The following is a 20,826-nucleotide window of genomic DNA, read 5'->3' as shown; positions in this document are numbered from 1 at the left end:
ACCGCATTGGTGGATTTCAATGGGCCCCATCAACGCTCTTTTTTGTTTTTCTTGAAAGAGTGAGACCCGTTATTTACGAGCAACATATTAATTAATAATTTGACTTACGTCAACTCAATTTAGATTCCAAACAAAATATGGATTCCATATTTTTTTTAAGAGAAAATCCATCAAATAGGTGAAAAAAGTTACTTTTAAAATATTTTTAAAGGAAACTGAATAAAGTTCCCCAAAAATAATAGTTCTCTTGAATACTATCTATAGCTGAATAAAGTTAATTAGAGCTTGAGACTAAAATGACAACGTAGATGGGTTGATTTTATCTTAAATTTGGATTCCTTTATAAAGTTAAGTTTACTTTGAAGTGTGCAAATTAAATAAGGAGACATAGATAAAGATAATAACTGGATCCCATTTAATATTTTCTTTTATAGAGCCTCTTTCAAATATTATGTATTGAATTTAACTTATTATCTTGAATTTGCATTCCTTAATAAAGTACACTTTACTTAAACTCTAGAAAGAGATTAATATAAACATATGAACCCTATTTCTGTAGGACTTACATTATTAAAAGTAGGTTTCACCTCTCTTTCTCTCTCATTTTCACTTAATTTAGTTGAAGCCATAATGGATCTAGAATATAATACGTATTGGGGGCGGGGGGATGAAAACAACGTAATTTGAATATTGGGGAATGAATCAATTTGGCTATTTTTTGCAAATAAATTTTGAAATATATATATATATATATATATATATATAAAGGAAGGTTGGAAGTGGGGGAGTACGTAGGGGAGCAATATTGGCTCCGTTGCTTATTATTAGTTGTAGGACACTCTAAAAGAAATCATAATCCTTTTACATTAAGAGAGTTGGGAGAGTGTATATTATTTTATAAAAAGCTTATTATTGAAACAAATCATATTATTTATAACTTATAAATAGTATAGCTTCTTATATATCATATATTATACTCCCTTCATTTTCAAATATAGGAGAAAATAATTAATTCACAGTTAAGTATAATAATTATGTTTGAAATTTTAAAATTTAAACTAAATTATTCCTATAATTAATAAAGAAAATTTATTTAGTAAAAATAAAGATTGACTTTTTGAAGGATAATTTGAGGAAAATATAATAAATACTCCTTGAAATTTGTAATTTTAGTTACAAATAAAAATATAGGAATAGATGGTAATTTTTTTATATTAAAAAACAGAGTAGTGTATTGATGTAATAAATAGTGTGATTGATAAACTAGAAAATTTAGCTCCATCATTTTGATGCAACACAAGCATTATTACATTACACGTTTGAAAAATGAGAAATAATTAAAAAGGTAGTGTTAGTTGAATTTGGCCGCTTTGAAGAAAATTGGATATATGTACTTTTTCCCCCAACACATATGTATGTTTAACTCTTTCTTAAACAACAGCTGATGCACACAAAAACTAATAAACACCACAAGTATACAGGTTGCTGCAAATATAGTTAATGGTAAATCATGATTGATCCCTCATAGAATTAAGCAAAACCATAAATATATATTGAATTTTTAATTTCATTCATATTAAGCTAATAAAATTGAGAGAGTGGTTTTAGAATAATTAAAAGTAAAATATTGAAATTCACAATTAAAATAAACTTCAATCCACGAACAAGTTTAAGACAACCAAAAGAAAAGCGTTTTAAATTCTTAATCCCCTATTTACTTTCTAATATAATCCTCTCAAAGGAGTAAAAAAAAAATCCAAAGTATCTTTCAATTATTAAGGATCTTAAGTAATCCAATTAAATCAAATTATTATCTTAATTAATTAATTAATTGCTTTAGAAACTCAAACCTATGAGGATTATCTAGGTCTATTAAATACATTCCTGTTTTAATGGCAACATTAGTTGAATTAATCCTAGGCTACTAGTTTCTAAAGTTCAATTTCAGTTTTCTCTTCTAAAGTTTAACCTAAATACCCAAATCTTACTTAATGATAGCTAAACACTAAACAAAAACAAGATAGCTCGAGAATAAATAATCAAAACTTCATTTTTCAATAATTAAACAGTAAATTAAATGTTATTTACACATATAGGTTCATAATTCTATAGAACAAAAGGATTCAGCTACACATAATTAATATAAATACTGTAACAACAAAGGGGACTCAAAATTTAACAGGATAAAGGAAGAAGAAAAACAAATAAATCATGGCTGCAGGCATATTTTCTCCATTTCCTCTTTGTGCCCAAGCTCTAAAACTCCAAGACTTGCTTTCCTAGGTTTTCCTCCAACTCTAAGGGTCAAAAGGTCTTGTAGTGTTTTTCAGCATAAAAAATGAAATTGTGCATTTTTAAATTATTATTATTTTTTTAACAAATGCCATGGCACCTACATCATACGCAATCCATCTAACTTGGTTCTTTTGACTTTGACACTTTGGCACCTAAACTCTCGTACTACAGTATCATTGAGCCTTTCTCTCCATGATCTCTTCCTCCATAATTTCTTCTCTTCCTTACTTGAGCTTTTTATGTTCACCTATTCAAACCAATTTTTACAAGTGAATCCCTTGCTTAAATTTCAACAAACTTAAATCATTTTTTCAAAATATTGCATTAAATTCATGCTATGAACATAATTAGCAACTCTTCAATTTAGCATGGAAATGCTTCTCATTTTCATTGATGACTCCCTAAAATGTAACAAAAATTACCACAACTATAAAAAAAATAGATAATCATCAACAATACGTTTTACAGATTCCTCTTTGGAAAATTAATATTTGGAATAATAAAATTTTTAATCCTCAAATTTATTTTAATTATTTATTTGCTTTCTAAAATTATCGATTTGCTTTTAAGGTATTTTTTGAGTTGTTAGATGTTAAAAATTTTAATATACTTTTAGTGTTTTAAAGTGTAATTAATATGTTTTTTAAAAAATATCCTTAATAAATAAATTATTTTATATTTATTTTAAAGTGAAATACCATAGAATAAAGATAGAAAGATGGTATTAATTTAATGACATTTAACTATTTTATTGAATCGTGAGTTTTAATTAAAAATATTTTACATTTTTAAATGGAAGGAATATCAATCAAGTCCCTAAAATTTTATAACCATATACAATTAATTCTTATGGTTTTAAAAAATATAATCCTTTACACACATGTTGTAACCTTTAACTTAAAAGATGACAACATTTACATAAGTTAACAAAAATTACCAGTCTAAAAGAATCCAATAAGGATTCAAAATTGTGTATGAAACTTTAAGAATTTGATTGGTAAGAATTAAATTTTGGGAACCAAACCATTAACTCAGATACATTAAAAAGAACAAAAAATTTGTTATCCCCTGATAACATTTTAAAATAGATGTAATATAAAAAAATAAAATTTGGTCATGTCACAACCTTGAATTTGAAGGCCAGGTTAGGTTCTTCAACTAATCCAAAGTTGACTTCCAGCCATATAATTAATCTAGTCTGTTTCTTCTTAATGGGGAGAAACGTTATACTCTAATGACCTTGAAAGCTTTAATCCAATTAATGTAGGAGCTTTCTTTCTTTTTTTTTTCTTTTTTTTTCTTTTACCTGAATTAATGTAGGAACTTTCAAACACTATTTTTCCACCTTATTGGTAACGCTATTCCATGCCTATCGTCTGTATGACTTGAAAGCCGTAATTTTGACTTGAACCATATTTACGTACGGATGATGCTTCGACTAAAAGCTAGTGGTGGTGCCAGGATATTGGGTTGTGAAGTGCAACATTTTTAAAATTAATAATTTTAAAATAACTTTTAAAAATTTTGAATGCAAAATCTTTAAAATTGAACGATGAAGTGTAAAATATTTAAATTAGGAGGCGCAAAATATTAGAATATAGGAATTTTTTTCACAATTTTCTAAAAGCTCAAGGAATACATATGCCCCCCTTCCTAACAATGTAGCGCGGCCCATGCTAAAAGCACTTACGACTTACTGACTTTTAATTTTATTATAGTTTACTTTGTCATATCAATTAACTGAACATTACTTTTGCGGCCAAAATTTTGTGAAATTCAAAGTTAGATATAATATGATTGTCAAGTGTCATTTTTGGCAAACGTAGAATGTCAACTTGACTGACGCCCAATGAAAATGTGTAGTATATATAACCATGGGTCATTGGGGCAACTGTTTTTTCAAAAAAAAAAAAAAAGAATAAAAAATTAACAAAGAAAAGGAAAAACAACGGTCTCTTTAATTTCATTAAATTTTATTTTTAATTTTTATAATTTTATTTTTTTAGTATTTTTAATCCCTATAATTTCAAAAACATTGGGTGATGTTTGTTTTTTAGGTTTTTATAGTTTCAATATTTTTAGTCTCAATAAGGATTGAAAACACTGAAAAAAATTATAAAAATTAAAAAAATTGATAAAATTATAGGGATAAAAAATTATATTTTTTTCCTAAAAAAATGAGTTTCTAACAAGATTGGGGTAAGTGCATGCATAAAATTTTTTATGCTAACATTGAGACATCCCTTTGTGAGAGATTCATCACTTCAACTACACGCAACTCCTATTGGTGTTACTACATAAAAAATTAAATTATCATAATGTCAGTTTGAAAATACTGTACTAATTAAGTACTAACATTTCTAAATGTTATGAACTAAAATCTAAAAAATCGGCTCAGCGAGGCTATAAATTCAAACCTAATCACAAGCTTAACTCGCATGACCATTTTATTTGAAGTAAAGATAATTATCAAAGTCCAAGGAAATTATAGGTCAAGGGGCAAACGAAAGGATAGATGGCGAAACGAAAGACAAACGGAAAAATGAACACCACAGAAAAGAGAATAATGAAATGAAAATTGAATAAAACCGAAATGGCAGAAACTCGACGCTGGTAAATTTTTAGAGACAGAACACCAAAGAGAACTAAGGAAAACTTGGTTCTATACCTCCATAAAATAGTACTATGACCATTTTATTTGAAATAAAAGTAATAACAGACACAATTACGTCTATATTATAAAATTACTTGAAGTTTTGAGAATAGATCAGGCACACATGTTGATGTGAGAGACATTTATTGATTGACGATACTAAAAATATAACAAACATTTCTACATTTAATTTACATAATCTACCAAGTGAGCCAGCGGAGTATGCAAATCAAATATATATATATATATATATATATATTATGCTCTCAGTCTCTATATACATCTTTTTATAAGTCTATTTTGTCTCTTAATATAAGGAGGTATGTCATAATATTTTTTTAGTAATCAAATAATTTTACCCTAATTATATTAAAAATAAAAGGAGATATTAATTGTGTGTTCTATCTACTATCATGGTATTAATTGTAACATTATTGAGAATAACAATATTAAAAAATTGCCATGGTTTTACGTACTTTCAATTAAATACCAAATTTTTATTGGTAAAAGAGGAAAGTATATTATTGATAGATTATGAATAATGTAAGTCACATCAAATTTTGTGTAACAGTACGTAAAGTATATGCTCACAACTAACTAAAATTGGATTCAGTGCAAGGATTTGTTCATCACAGTGTAGTGAACAATATTTTAATTTTAGTTAAGAAAGGTGTCCCCACTTAATAATTAATTGTGTCTCAAATATAATTATTTTTAATAAAAAAATATATGTGTCCAATTAAAAAAGAAGAAGAAGCAAATGCTCGCAGCCTCATTTGTAAATACAATACATATCTAATCCTTTTGTATGAAAAATATACATTTTTTGCACATTTGCTTGGAATTTAAGAAATAAAATGTATTATTGTTTATTTTTCTTAAATGGTGTGATTTAACGTAAATTTTATTTTATTTTTGGTTCGCCAGAGTGCCGATGGAACATGTGACTTAATGAGTGAAACTGAAAATGGTCTGATCAATAAGCCAAAGCTTCGAATTGACAATGTAAATTTTATTATTATGTACTAAACACTGTTTCTTTTGGATTGTACAAAATATAAAAAATAGTCACATTATTCAAAATTTATAATTAATACATTCGATACAGATTATTAGATACAGTAAGACATTGATAGACACGTTTTCTGAATTCTCATACTCTACACGCGGGTCTGTGTGTTGATTACCACATTTAAGCTTTGAATTTTCTCTTGATCAAATGCCAGGCCCCTTAACAAATCTCTGAATTATTGAATTTCTAATTCTAATCCTAATGGGCCTGTTGGGCTTGAGACTTGTTCGGCATCGCTTGAAGAAAAGCAAGCAAAAGTGAGCAGCCTCCTTACTATAAAATAGTGAGGCCGGAATCAAAGGGAGATGAATCTAACAAAAAAAATTAATATCTTATAATATGATAAATTAAAGTTTAAATTTTTAGTAAAAAAATGTGCCCATATTTAGTATTTAATAATGTTTCGAATAAAATTATCTTAAATAAAAAGATATTTATAAGAAACAAAAAAAAAAAGGAGTGAGGGAGAAGAACATGGAAATGGTGGGGGGGAATAAACTGATAAACAGATATATTTCCATATTCATGTATGATATATAGTAAAATAAATAAATACAATCATGTGGAATAATATATTGATGAAATAATATAGTGGAAAATAATGATTAGGTGCAATATAAGTGCATGATAGTGCGAAGACATTGAAAAGACGGTGGTGTCACGGAAGTAAAGAGGGAGAAAAAGGTTAATGTAAAATAGAGAAACCAAATAAGCAAACAGGAATTGTTGAGAAATGATGGGAGGGTGAGAATGAAAGGCATGCATGCCTCCTGCACTTGATTACTAAAATTCATCATTTCCTCACTCTCTCCTCATCTTCTAATGTGTTGCTTCTGCTTTATTAACCAACCACATTGGATCTCATGCCTTTACGGAATTCAAAATCACTCCCCAACTCTTCACTACTAGTGCCATCATCATTATCCGCCAAATTCTTCGACCTACCTAGTTTAGGCACTGCATTTTCGTGACACCACTCGCACTCAGCCTTGGAAAATAGAAGATTTTTGCTTAAAAACTTGAAAAAATATAATTTTAAATTTATATACTTTGTTAGCATTTTGTTATTAATTTCTGTACTTTTTTTAAGTATTTTTAGTCCCTATACTTTTGTTTTTTATTATTTTAAATCTCTCCAAGTGATAACTCTTTATATTTTTATATATTTTGAAGAATTTTATAATCTTTTAGAGAATCATCTAGTTATTTTTTTTATTTGTCTTGTATTTAGTATTTATTTTGGTGTTAGTTAGCTTGTCTTGTAAATATTATATTTTAATTTTTTTAGATTATTTTCTTTTATTAATTTGAGTCATTTTAGATTTTAGAAAACTCTACAAAAGCTTGAAAGAGGTGAAGAAGATAAATATAATGAATATAATGAGAAAATTAGATTATTATGATCACTGCCACAACAATTATCACAGCAGGTCAATATTATAAGGCAAATTTTGAACTTAAAACAGAGCCCGCTACAGCACTCGCCATAGCGGATTTCGCCCTAGAAGCGCACAACATCAGTTTTTCAATTTAATAAAAGAGGAAAACTAGGGTTTTTTGGGGGAGGCTTTATTTTTCACATTATTTGAAGTTCCAGAGACGATTTTGGAGAGCTTAGGACGATTTTAGAGCTTGGGAGCGAGATAACGCATTACCATTCACATTTCCATTGAGTTTTTCTTCACTTTTTTTTCCTTCTTTCTCCTATGTATCTAATTTGGTCCCATTGTTATGCTGTTTTGAGATTATATTTAGTTATGTGTGGTCGAACCTTGATTCTTTAGAGTCCTATAAACTCATTTGCTCCGATTGTATCTTGATTTACCGATTACTTTGTGATTAATGGATGTTCCATATTTTAATTCTGGTTTTTATTTGTGTTGCTTGATGATTAGCCACCATTAAGTGATAATTTGGAGGAACAGAATGAACTTGAGAAAAGAATTTTTGTTTAGACCATTGGAATTGAATGCTTAAGATTAACTATGGTTAATTTGCTTTTAGGACAGGAATGTATCTAAAGAACTTAAGTGATTAGAAGGAATTTGAACTTAATGTTTTTAATCTAATTTTGGCAAGGAATTTTTAGATTAGAATTAAGAAGGATTTTGGGTAATCGAAAGATATTTGATATTAATTCTAGTGTCCTAACCCTTAAAACTAAAATTAAAAGCAATTAATCGATAAGTTGAGTGCAATGGAGCAAATAAGGGATTAGAATTTTAGGGTGCTTTCTCAATCGCTTCTTGACTTTAGAGTGCTTTAAAATCTCAGTTGCCTACTTTATGTTTTATTTTGTTCTTAATTTGAATCATTCGCCATTTTAATTTGCTTACTTAACGTGATTGAAATTAAGAGTTTAATGCCTATTTGCCAATTTGCTTAATTCTTTATAGGATCAACCTTAATTTTCCATTAGCTATAGTTTTATGGCCTGCACACTTGTGGTGTCTTTTTAGTTTTTGTATGTATCACCAAGGTCCTTATACTTTATTCATGGAGGGATTTAAAATAATAAAAAACAAAAATATAAGGACAAAAAATACTAAAAAAAGTATAAAAGCTAAAAGTAAAATACGAGTAAAATATAGAGACCCAACATTATGTTTTTCCAAAAAATTTTAGATTCAATCCTTATAAACTTGTGAAAAATAGGCTCGGCCTAATTCACTTAGGCTTGAATTGTTTTCTTTTCTTTTTCTTTTTTGATAGGTTGAAATTGTTCAAAAATTAAATTTAAAACGTATGTGAGTTTTTAAGTTCAACCCTGAGCTTTGCTGATAAAAATTAAGCTTGAGAAATAAGACCAGTTTGAAATATGTTGTTTTATGGGTTTTGTGTAACACTCTCAAATTTACAAACCAATTTTTCACAATTTATTAATTCAATAAATTATTTTTTTTCATTGAACCCTTATCATACCCTTATCATGGGAGAAAAATTTCTACCATGATACATCCAAGACAATATACCACAGGTCTTAAAATATCTCAAAAAAAGCAATTAGAATCATGAGAGACAGATAGGATCCTCATGGCATGATATTTAAATCAGGTTATGAATCAAGAGGGACAAACATAATCCTCTTGGTCATATAAATGCTTTTAATAAAAAGGATTAAAGTTTATATGTTGTCAAAATAAAAAATGTCCTAGGTTGACACAAGATACATTGCATAATACAAAATGAGAAGCAACGTAAAAGATGGTGTCTCATACACCAAAGTTACGCCTCTGGTGCTTTTTCGACCGGACTCGCTCCTGTAAAAATGTTAACCACGGGAAATAAAACTTAAAAGTCCCAGTAACCAAAAATTAATATGTAATGATGCATGCAAATATAATTAATCATGCGATTGCTAAGTGGGCACACAAAATATTTAACCGAACAATATTTTCAAACAAACCGAACAAGTATTTAATTGCATGACTGCACCTTATATCCTCCTTTCGCCCTGCTCGGACGCCAAATCACCCGGCTAAAGGTGAGTTGGACCAAGCGACACGCCACTCATTGGGTCCAATGAGGGCTTACCACGTGGTAATAATTAACCGAACAGAAATTTCCATTAACACCATATATTAAAATACACTGACAAGTCATGCATCATTCAAATATCCAAACAGGAATATATCCGAACAACAATATCTCATCATGATAAACAAAAATAAATTTTTTTGACCCACTTGGTAATAATTTCAAACAAGTATATAATAGTATTTATTTTTAATAATTTATAATTTTTTTAAACAACAAAACAACACATAACCATTCACAAATACACTCATCACAACACATTAATAATGGTTACCTTGTGTCTTAAATAACAAGTTCTCCTTCACAACTCCTCTTTCACCACTATCTTTGTCAACACAATCTAAATAGTTATTTCATAATACTATATATTAATTTTATATTAAAATAAATAACTCTAATTTAAAGAGTTAGAAAGTTTTAGATCTATAATCCATATTAATACTAATTTAAGATTTATACCTCATTTAACTTCCCAAATTCTTTTATAAAATTCTTGTATCCTAATAAACTATTTTTAAGCCTCAAATCACTTCTAGTATCACAATTTCATCCTTCTATATTCTAAAATTCATCCAAAAATAAATTAAAAATTTTAGAATTATCCTAAAGCCTCAATCACCTTTCTATAACCTCAAAAATACCTATTCATACTTAAATAAATATTTAATAATCAGATGTTCATCTCTACATTTCAGATTCAACATAAATTCAACCATATAAATCTAGAGTTTAACTCAAAAATTCTTAAACATGAGTTTCAACTTCAAAAAAATATTCTATAATATTTATTATATCCCTAAGAATTTCAACCTATACTTTTAATCAATTATATTATTAGATTAACTATCCTATAGAAAATTCTAATTAAAATATTTACTCTATTCTACAAAATAATCATATCACTAGAAAGTTAATATTATTTAGAAAATAACTATAAAATTAATTTTGTAATTAAATAATTTTTTAAATGCTAATATAAACAGGAAAGTTGGAGCATACCTGAAGAAAAAGAAAATAATCTCTCCTTGCGAGAACACGCCAAGCAACGTGAGAGGATGAGAGAAAAATAATATAAAAATGGGATTGTGGGTCCCACAATTATATTATAGGTTTAAATTTAATTATTCAAACTTTCGGGCCATTACTTGCAATTTTTACAAATTGCATCTTGAGCCATTATTTGCAATTTTACAAATTGTAAAAGTTTCTTTTTCTTTTACTTCCTCCTGCGTCTCCTCATGCCTGTGTCTCCTCTTTTTATACGTGAGGAGGTGCCTCACCTTCCCGCATCTAATCGATGTGGGACTAAACCGCCCTCCTTTTTTTTTACTTTCTTTTCTCTTTTTTTTAACTCACACACACACCAAAAAAATTATTTATATATTTTAAATCTTAAAATTTATATATTAACTAAACATTTTTTATGTAATTTTAAACATAAGTTTTTAATTCATAATTAAATGCCTAACCATATTATTATTTCTGAATAATCTCAAATAATATAAATTCCTATTATTATTTTTTTTAATAAAAACTTAAATTTCACAATTTTTTTAATCTAAAAAAATCAGGATGTTACATTTTGAGAAGTGTTGTTGAAACCAGGCCAGATCGGACAACGATCGGTCCGACCGCCACTTGCTGAACAAAACAGTTTGGTCCAACCAGTTGAACCAATTTAAAATTTAAACTGAGTTGACTTGGCCTATTTTTTGAGAATCGACTTTGACCCAAAAATCGGAGCTGGTAAACTCGATTCAAATGCTAAAAAAATAAAAAGAAATTTAAGTCAAGTCACTTAGATTCGTGATTTCTCTTCTCTAATTACTAATTCTCTCTTATCTTCTCTTCTCTGCTCTCTAATCTCTCCTTCATGACCTAGGTTTAATATCTGACTTCTCCTCCAACCTTTGCCTCCACTCTAGCAATTCAGCCTTTGGCATCAAATCAAAAGCTTGTGAGTCGTGACATTACAACATGCCATCAGCTTAGCTTTTTCTTTCAAGATCGCAAGCTTGTGCTGCTGACATGCCTCTGCCTCCAATTCTAACAGTCCAAGTATCTAGCCTTCGAAGTCGAGATTCCAAACACAATCAACAAATTAATGTTTTATTTATTATTTATTATAAAAATATATTTTTTTATTTAATATTTATGTCACTTGTTCGATTATTGAACTAACCAGTTGAATAATAAAAATCGTGATTCATTACTCTTTTTAGTTTGATGTCTGGTCTAGGTTTCAAAACACTAATTTAAAGTTTGAACCCTTAAAAGTTGAACCTCTATGAATGACATAAATAATGTGACTTCCTCTAATAATTTAGAAGAAAGTAATTAACGTGCCTATGTAAACAAATTGAATTTTATTGCGGGATTTCATTTTCGTGAACGCTATTAAATACTCCTACAAACAATCATAATAACAAACGGTTATTTGCGAGCTGACATTTTTATTGGATTGGGATCTTCATACCCTTGTCATATTGAGGAGCCACGTCACTGCTTACGTGTTAGCAACAATGGTCGGTGAAAACGGAGCCAGAGTGGGTTTGCCAATTACGAGACATAATAATGAAGTTTAATTCCTAATTGTTCTTTTGCGATGGGTAATTGAACCGATTCTTGCTAATTAACCTACCCTTGTTATCATTTTCAATAGCTGTAATTAATCATTATAGGCTTTATAGAAGCTTCACGTTCCTAACCCTAATAAATAAATAACAGCCATGTAAAGTAAGTTTGTCTTGCATGTCATGGTAAAAAGGCATGTTCCACAGGGGAAAGGATCAAGTTCCAAACAACACAAGAAACTTAATTCTTTATCAGCGTTAATCAATTCATAAAAAACATCAATTTACAGGTCTAATTAATTATAAGTTGGACGGAAGCCTCTTTTTTTTTTTTGTAATTTTTTGGGAGCACATAATGTAATTAACAAAAATTTTACTTCTTTACTTCTTTACTCCCTCTAGTCTTATTTATAAGGTAGAGAGAAAATATTTTTTTTCCTATTTATAGGTCATCTTATTAAATTTTCATTGCAAATTTTCCCATGCAACTTTCATTGAATGTTAGAGAGAGAAAATACATTGTTAAAGTATGTATTTTTAATAGAGGTAAAGTTGAGAAATTATTAAATTTCTAGCTATAGTTAATAAGGTTTTAAGTTTTCCTTAATTATAAAGAAACATGTTGAAAGTGTCTTATAAATAAGACTAGAGTAGTATCAATTTTTTTTTATTACTTGATGATATCCTCTCATTAAAAGTAATCATGTTCAACATATATTTAGAGATTAAGTGTGTATTTAGTTTTTAGTTTGTTAAAAGTTCATTTGATAAAAATTAATTTAGTAAAAATCAATTATTATAATGAAATTTGTGTTTGAATATATTTTTTTCAAAAATCAATTTAATAAATTAAAAGTTGTTTAAATTATGATAGTAAAATGTACTTTTAAATATATAATTATTAAAAAAGACATTGATTTATGATAATTTGTGATTTTTTGTTATACAATGTAATGCTAGAGAGTTTAAAAAATATTATAAAAATTTTAAATAATATAAATTTAATATCTAAAATAACAATAAAAATATCAAGTTAGATATATTAAAAAATATTATTATTATTACTTTATAACTACATTCGAAATTCATCACAAAAATTTTGCCAATTAATTTTATATGCAAAAGTAATTTTTATAAACATTTCTTATCAAATTCCTTAAAAAATTGGTAATGCAGAGTGTCTCCTACTCATCTAGAATTATTTTTTTTTTTTCACATAGGCATTTAAAAGCCACGTGAACCACATATCATATGCCACATATGTTATAAAGCTTCCTCCTAAGAAGTTCTCAAATCCACTTTCAATAGATTGTTAAATGTACATTTCAGAAGCCAGTTTGGTTAAGTATAAAATTTTCAAACAACATTCAACATTTCAATAATCAATATGTGCTTTTCAAAAGCCAAAAGTAATGTACCAAAATGCACCCTAAATGTGAACATGTCTCCCAACATCTCGTTGTGAGGAACTAGCTATTTTAATGATTTAATATCAATTTTAGAGAACAGAGAGAAGACAGCATGTGCAAATTGAAAATATCCCACACACTAATCCAAATGCAGGAAAATGGATGTATCTGATAGGAAGGAAATAATTTTAAGGAACAAATGCATTCAACATTGTAACAGCTAACTAATGAACAGAAATTTCACATGAGAACCCTAATCTAAATTACAACAGCGCCTGTCCAAGCCATTCCCAGAAAATCCAGTCCTTAAGTTAAGGACATAGAGCAATGCCAGGCCCTACAAGAGGTCACACCCTCAAGAACAGTAAACATTTTGAAGGAATCATGGTCTTACATTACATTGAGCAATTCAAATCAGAGACAACTGTTGAAACTTCCAAGGTCTTGAACAATAGCTTCCATCAATGGCCTCTCCAAAGGAGACTCATGGGAGCAAACCAAGGCCATTTTCGCAAGCTTTGCTGCCTCATATTCAAGGAATCTGCCGTGAAGATTTGGGTCAATGAGTGCTTGGAGTCTGGAGGATTCTGCAGCAAGGCGCATCGAGCTAGTGATCTTCCTTTTCCCTGAGAGGATCTGGAAAAGAAGCACTCCAAAAGCATACACATCGCTTTTCTCTGTGAACCGGCCAGTGGTCGTGTATTCAGGAGCTAGATATCCCTTTGCTGCGCTAGCCTTGAGTGCTGAGAAGACAATGTCATCAGTAAGAAGATTGTGAAGGCCAGAATCTGAAAGCATCGGATTGAATCGCTGATCGATGAGCACTCTCTCAGCCGAGATGTTTTGGTGAACAAGGGCTGGCTTATTTGGTTTATATGCATGTAAATATGCTATTCCTGTTTAAGAAAACAAGTTTCAGCTGACATAAACCAAAACAAGTAATTGAAATTAAGAAATTAAGATATTTAACAGTGGAAACTAAATTCTTCTTATCAAGGCAAGATAGGAGGCTAACCTTTAGCTATGCCTTTAACAATAGAAACTCTAGTTGACCATTCGAGGACTTCTTCGCCTTCCTTCACATCGAGGTAGCACGAGAGATTTCCGTTATGGACAAAATCATAGACTAGAAAGCACTCGCCTCGCCCCCTTGAGCAACAAAATCCTCTCAACCTCACCAAGTTCTCGTTCCTCAGCGAGGTCAAAATGTGTAGTCCTTTCAAAAATTCAGACTCGTCACTCTTACAGCTTGTTTTACTGATTCTTTTAATGGCAACAACAGATCCATCTCTTAAAGTTCCCTTGTATGTTGCACTGAAGATACTCTTACCCAACAAGTTTAACTCTGAGAAATACTGAGCAGCAGTCTCAACCTCTTCCAAGTTGAACCTGAAACTATGGAACACATCACGGCTATCCCCCATGAAATTCCGGCTTTCAGCCAAAGGGTCCCAGCCCTTAGAGTACTCAAGGCTGACTAAAGGAGATCCATTTTTCTGGTACATAACCTTATCTTGGTTCATGATCAGACCATTATCCGAGATATCAAATGAGTTTGCGAGCTTTTGTTTACGCCTACGATATTGCATGAAAGTTAGAACACCAATTGCTGGCACTGCAATTGCAAACACAACTATGCCAACAATGATAGATGCTGATTGTTTGGGTTTCGATGAACTCTGGCACTGAGTTCCATTGCAACGAAGTGGCACATTTGCAGTTTCTGGTATAACTTTCGCTGATGTACCACCAAAACCTGCTCCATAAGGTTTATTTGGTCTCTCGGGATTACTATGATCTGAAGCATTGCAGGTTTTCAAGGATGAAAACCCAACTCCACATAATCCCAGATTGTGCTCATACAAAAATCCATCATCTAGCCTCTTCAGAGCTTTGATAAACCAAAGGAAAGAGAAGAACACAAATTAGATATGATCATTTACGACAAATCAAAATAAAGCAATGAGCAAATGGAAGGATTCAGTAAGCGCAACTCTTTGTAGAGTTGTCATTTTTACCAGGAGGTACATTTCCAGAGAGGGTGTTGTTGCGAACATCTAGAACTCGCAGTGAAGGAGCATCAGCTAGTGTAGAGGGAAGTGAGCCTAAGAGGTGATTAGAGCTTAGATCAAGCCTCATTAGCATTCCCAAATCACCTAAACTTGCAGGGATGGCACCTGATAATTGATTTGACTGCAGAGCAAGAACTACAAGCTTCTTCAATGCACCGAGCTGTGTAGGTACGCTTCCTGTCAACTGATTATAGCAAAGCTGCAAAACTGCATAACAATTGAAAATGAAAATTTAAGTAATTCAGCATACAAGCATGGTCCAAGTTTTTAACTTTTAACCACCATAAGAGACTCCTCATGAGAGAAGTTTACAATAACAATAGTTGAATTTTCAATAGTAACTTGCATTGTGAGATCAAATAACGACAAAGCAGGCTCATAACAGTCATGAAAGTTCACAGTGCAGCTTTCTGAAGTCTTCTTGATACAGAATGCACGGGAAATGAAATTCTATGGCATAATAAATACACATAACCTAACTCTAACCTTTTAGAGAAACTCAAGACTACAGAGTTCTTAAATGGACCAACAGGATGAGGCTTCGTGAAAAAGAAAGGTACCATTTGAAGAAAAGAAACACAGATTCTAATTTCAGAAACAAAAGTCATTAAAGGAAACTAAACTGTATGATCCTGCATGCGTATGATGTGATTAAGCACAACAAACCAAGCTCAAATTTTTTAGAAAAATCCAGAAGTGAAAGAGCTCTCAATTAAACACCCAAGAAAAAAGCTTTCAAAATAACAAGTTCAGGTCTTTTTAGCAGAAGCAGAACCACTTACCCTGCAGGTTCTCCATTTTGCCTATCTCAGGAGGGATTTCACCTGACAGATTATTCACATTCAAATACAAGTCACTGAGGTTAGTCAAGTTGGCAATTTCTCCGGGAATAGTTCCCTGCAAGGTGTTATAATGCAAGTAAAGTCCTGTAAGTTGCTTGAGCTCTGCAATGGCAGGTGAGAGCTTTCCAGAGAGACCTTTTCCCTGCAACGAAATGTTAGATACTTGACCCTTCTCATTACAACCCACTCCTTCAAACGAACCATCACATGGTTTTCCATTAACAGTCCACGAGGATAGATAATGGCTTTCTGGGTCCAGAGCGGCTTTGATATCCATAAGGGCTCCTACCTCTGCGTCCCCACAAACCCATTTCGGGTTCAGGAGAGCAAAAACTAGGAGAGAGATAAGAAAAGTAAGTGGTGAAAAAGAAAATCCCATTTTTGCAGTGCTGCTTGGATGATTTGGGTTTCTTTTATTTCCTCTTCCAAGTCTAACTCAAGCAGCAAGCTATGATTTTGAAAACGAAGTTGGAATTTTTTTGAAAATCTCTCACAGTCTCACAGAGCCTAATTCTGAAATCTGAAGACTGTTCTTTCTCCTGCAAGTGTAGCAACAAGCTCTGATTTTGAAAGAGGTGTAGTATACTCTACTTTAGGAGGAAGTGACAAAAGTTGCAGAGACAAGGATGGAGAGTGTGAAAGACCGAATGTACGGTGGTTGGAGTAGATTTTGATGGGATTTTCACCGTTGGATGGGATTTTTAGTTCTCAAGGCATGCCAGTGACACTTCAGCACTTCCTGCCCCCTATAGAAGTAGTGCATTGCCGGAAATTCCTTTCTTTTTTTTTTTTTTGCAAAAATGAACTCTTCTTCCTTTTTTTTTTATAATTAAAATGAACTCTTTTTTTAAGCCAAACACAAAGATTAAAGTCCCACAAGATTAAAACTTCCAAGATAAGGAGAACAAACGACAGAGTTACATATATAAGATTAAGATTCGATTCCGAGTAACTTATTTAAGTGATAATAATTTTTATCATTCACGTCAATTTTGTTTTTAGTATACTATAGTTTTTAATCTGGCATGAATTTTATATTTTATATTAATGATATATTGATTGTCCTGTGTTTAGACAGTATGCTACCAAATAATATAACCATATTGTTGACTTCATTGCAAAATGAAATAGAGGTAAGTAGGTAAAGGAACAAGGGCTATAATAGAACAAACAAGGAAGAAATAATGAAGTAAATAGTTCAAAACTGAAATGATATTATTAATTGATTTGGTTACATGGGAACAAAAATATATACCTACTGTCATGAGTAATAAAATGAAGGAAACATGTGAAATGAGAAGGATGGTTACTTAGTGACAAGATTTCATTTGAAGGAATCATCTTAATTGTTGTCATTATCATATATAGTTGTCATTATTTATTTTTTAAATCCAATAAGGAATCTATATATTCATTACAATAAAATGTTATCATGTTTTTTTATTTGTACGCCTTGACAACCAGTGTCTTGATCAATTTTCCTCCACTCGTTCTACAATTATATTTTTTAAATTCTTGGACCATCAATTATGATTATGGATACTGTCGGGGGGAAATACTGCCAAAAAAAAAAAAGTAAGTAGCTCGTACATCGTAACAAAAAGAATTCTGAACTCAAAACTTTAAAATTATTACAAAAACAAACAAACAAAGAAATAAGTATCGAAAAAATCATGTTTTATACAATATTTTTTTTTTGCCAGAAGTTTTATACAATATATTAATTGATGATATATTTTCTCTGTTCAAAAAGTATAAAGCATTTTTAATTGAATCTCACTTTCAATAAAGTAATTACTTATTTTTAAACTAATCCTATCTTTTCATATTTATTCTTATAAGACACCTTATAATAAATATAAAGTCATTATTAATAGAGGTATTTTTAAAAAAAGGTAATGATTACACTTTAAAAGACTAAAAATGCCTCATATTTTTTAATATTCAATTCCTCAAAAAATGCCTTATATTTTTAAATGAAGGGAATATTAATTTTATACTCTTTCTGTTAAAAAATATGAGGTATTTTTTAAAGTGTTTAATGTTAAAAATATAAGGCATTTTAGTTTTTCGAGATGTAATCATTTCCTTTTTTAAAAGTGCCCTTATTAATAATGACTTTATATTTATTATAAGGTATTTAATAAGAATAAATGTAGAAATATATGGTTAGTTGAAAGGTAGATAACTACTTTATTAGAGGGTGAAATTCAATTAAAAATGCTTTACATTTTTTAAATAGAAAGAGTATTATATATTAACTTCTCGTACAAAATTTTATATGAAATTGATATAATAAACTTATACAATGTTTTTTATTAATTTTAAATTAATTTGATGCAATCATAGTAGTCTCACTAGGTTACCAAATCATGTGTACACTTAAGTATTGATTGATGATTATTATTCAATAAATTAATGTCAATAATAAGATTGCAATATATAACAATCATGTGCAATATGTATTTCTTTAAGTGTAATCCATTAAAAAAAATCTCTAAAGATCAAGATGAGGATATAGATGTTCAGATCTTGATATCACATACACATATGTATTAATTTTTTAAATTTTAAAGTCATGAAAATTACACTATTCATTTACTATAAATAATAGAAGCAGTATGACTGCAATTATATTATTTACCATTATTACTACTTATTTCAATCATTGTATATTTGTATCACTACAATTGTTTTTTTACCTGTCAATGCACAATGTATCTTAAGCTTGCCTCGTATTAAGTTGAGAGAACTTTAACAATATACTCCCTCTATTATTTAATTTTGTTGAGAGATTAGATGTTTATTTTTTAAAATATAATTATTATTATTTTTCTTTTAAATATGTTTTTATTAAACAAATCATTTTATATTTATTTTAAGATAAGACACCTTATTAAATATAAAAAGATATAGTTAGTTTGAAAATAAATAATTACTTTAATAAAAGGTAAGATTTAATTAAAAATATTTTATATTTTTAAATAAAATAAATATAAATTAATTTAGATTGCATCGTGTTGAAATCTTTTTATATGAAACATGAAAGATTTATCACCAATGTTATTATTTCTAGAATTTAAATTTGAGACTTTTAATTACTCCCTTAATTAAAAAATACAAGATATTTTTAACATAATCTCATCTTAATGAAATAGTTACCTATTTTTAAATTAATAATATCTTTTCATATTTATTTTTATTAAATATTTTATAATAAATATAAATTTATTCATTAATAAAATTATTTAAAAAATAATTATATATTAAAAGATTAAAAATATGTTATAGTTTTTAATATTTAATTCATTAAAAAATAGAGGGAGTAAAATATTTATCCGTAATAATTTTATATTTTATGCAATGAATTATTTGGATGGGAGATTAAAAGTGGGTCCCAAAGACACAACGCACAACACGCGCCTCCTGCCTCGGCGGCTCCCATTCCCAATAGCCAACATTCTCTCTCATCACTATCAACACTTTTCAAATTCAACTGTTCCTTTTTTTATTTATTATTATTGTGTGAAATTCAACTGTCCAATTTCGTTTGTTGCTTACCCATTTTAAGGATTTGGAGTCTCTTTACTTTTTTTTTTTTCATTTTCTCCATCCTCATTTTTTATTAATTTTATCATTTAAAAAATTATTTAATAAAATAATTTGAATGATGAGGATTGAAAAAATAAAAAAAATGAAAGAAAAAAAATAGATAAACCCTTTTTTCACCCACTTCCTGCATCCCTTCTACCGGCCGAGGCCCTCTGACACAATAGAAGTACATATTTATGAGAAAAAATGTGGGTTGATTTTCTTTTTAAATATTTTTATTTTAATTATTTATATTGTAACAGTTTAAAAAAATGATAAATATAAAAGATGAAGGAGTTTCGGATTAAATTGGACTAATAAAAGTCCTAATTCATTCATTTGTTAGTGTTTTTTTTTTTTACAAATCAGCCGCTGCCATTGTATATTTTTTATTTGAATTATACTTCTTTCATTAGGAAATCCTTATTTTTTTAAAAATTTTTTATTTTAATTCTAATGAACCTAATAACAAGAATTCAATCTCAGAGTATACTGTGTCAATTCAAAAATATAATATATTTTTAATTAAATCTTACTTCTTAATAAAATAGTTACTTACTTTTAAACTAACTTTATTTTTTTATATTTACTTCTACTAAACATTTTAAAATAAATATAAAGTTATAATTAATAAGAACACTTTTAAAAAAATAGTAATTATATTTTAAAAGATTAAAATTACCTTATATTTTTTAATATTTAATTTTTTAAATAATATTTTATATTTTTAAATGAAAAAAATATATTGGTAATCAATTTTCTGTCTTAAAATGACCTTGTAC

At 29.1% G+C, this 20,826-nt stretch overlaps 1 protein-coding gene across 1 annotated transcript; it reads right to left on the bottom strand.

Moving 5' to 3' along the window:
- Positions 1–13,708: 13,708 nt before the first annotated feature.
- On the bottom strand, positions 13,709–17,062 carry LOC129293257 (probable leucine-rich repeat receptor-like protein kinase At1g35710). Its single transcript, XM_054931120.1, has 4 exons — positions 16,394–17,062; positions 15,558–15,818; positions 14,555–15,430; positions 13,709–14,435 (listed from the first exon to the last, which is right to left on the bottom strand). Exons 1-4 carry the CDS (start codon positions 16,830–16,832, stop codon positions 13,954–13,956), a joined length of 2,058 nt encoding a protein of 685 aa, XP_054787095.1. The 5' UTR covers positions 16,833–17,062; the 3' UTR covers positions 13,709–13,953.
- Between the last annotated feature and the right edge of the window lie 3,764 nt (positions 17,063–20,826).

Source organism: Prosopis cineraria, unplaced genomic scaffold (genome assembly GCF_029017545.1).
Source record: "Prosopis cineraria cultivar Desert tree isolate PC_DT_omini unplaced genomic scaffold, ASM2901754v1 PC14, whole genome shotgun sequence".
Lineage (NCBI taxonomy): Eukaryota > Viridiplantae > Streptophyta > Magnoliopsida > Fabales > Fabaceae > Prosopis > Prosopis cineraria.
Note: the sequence above shows the minus strand (reverse complement) of the source record. Positions and strands in the feature narration are given on the sequence as shown.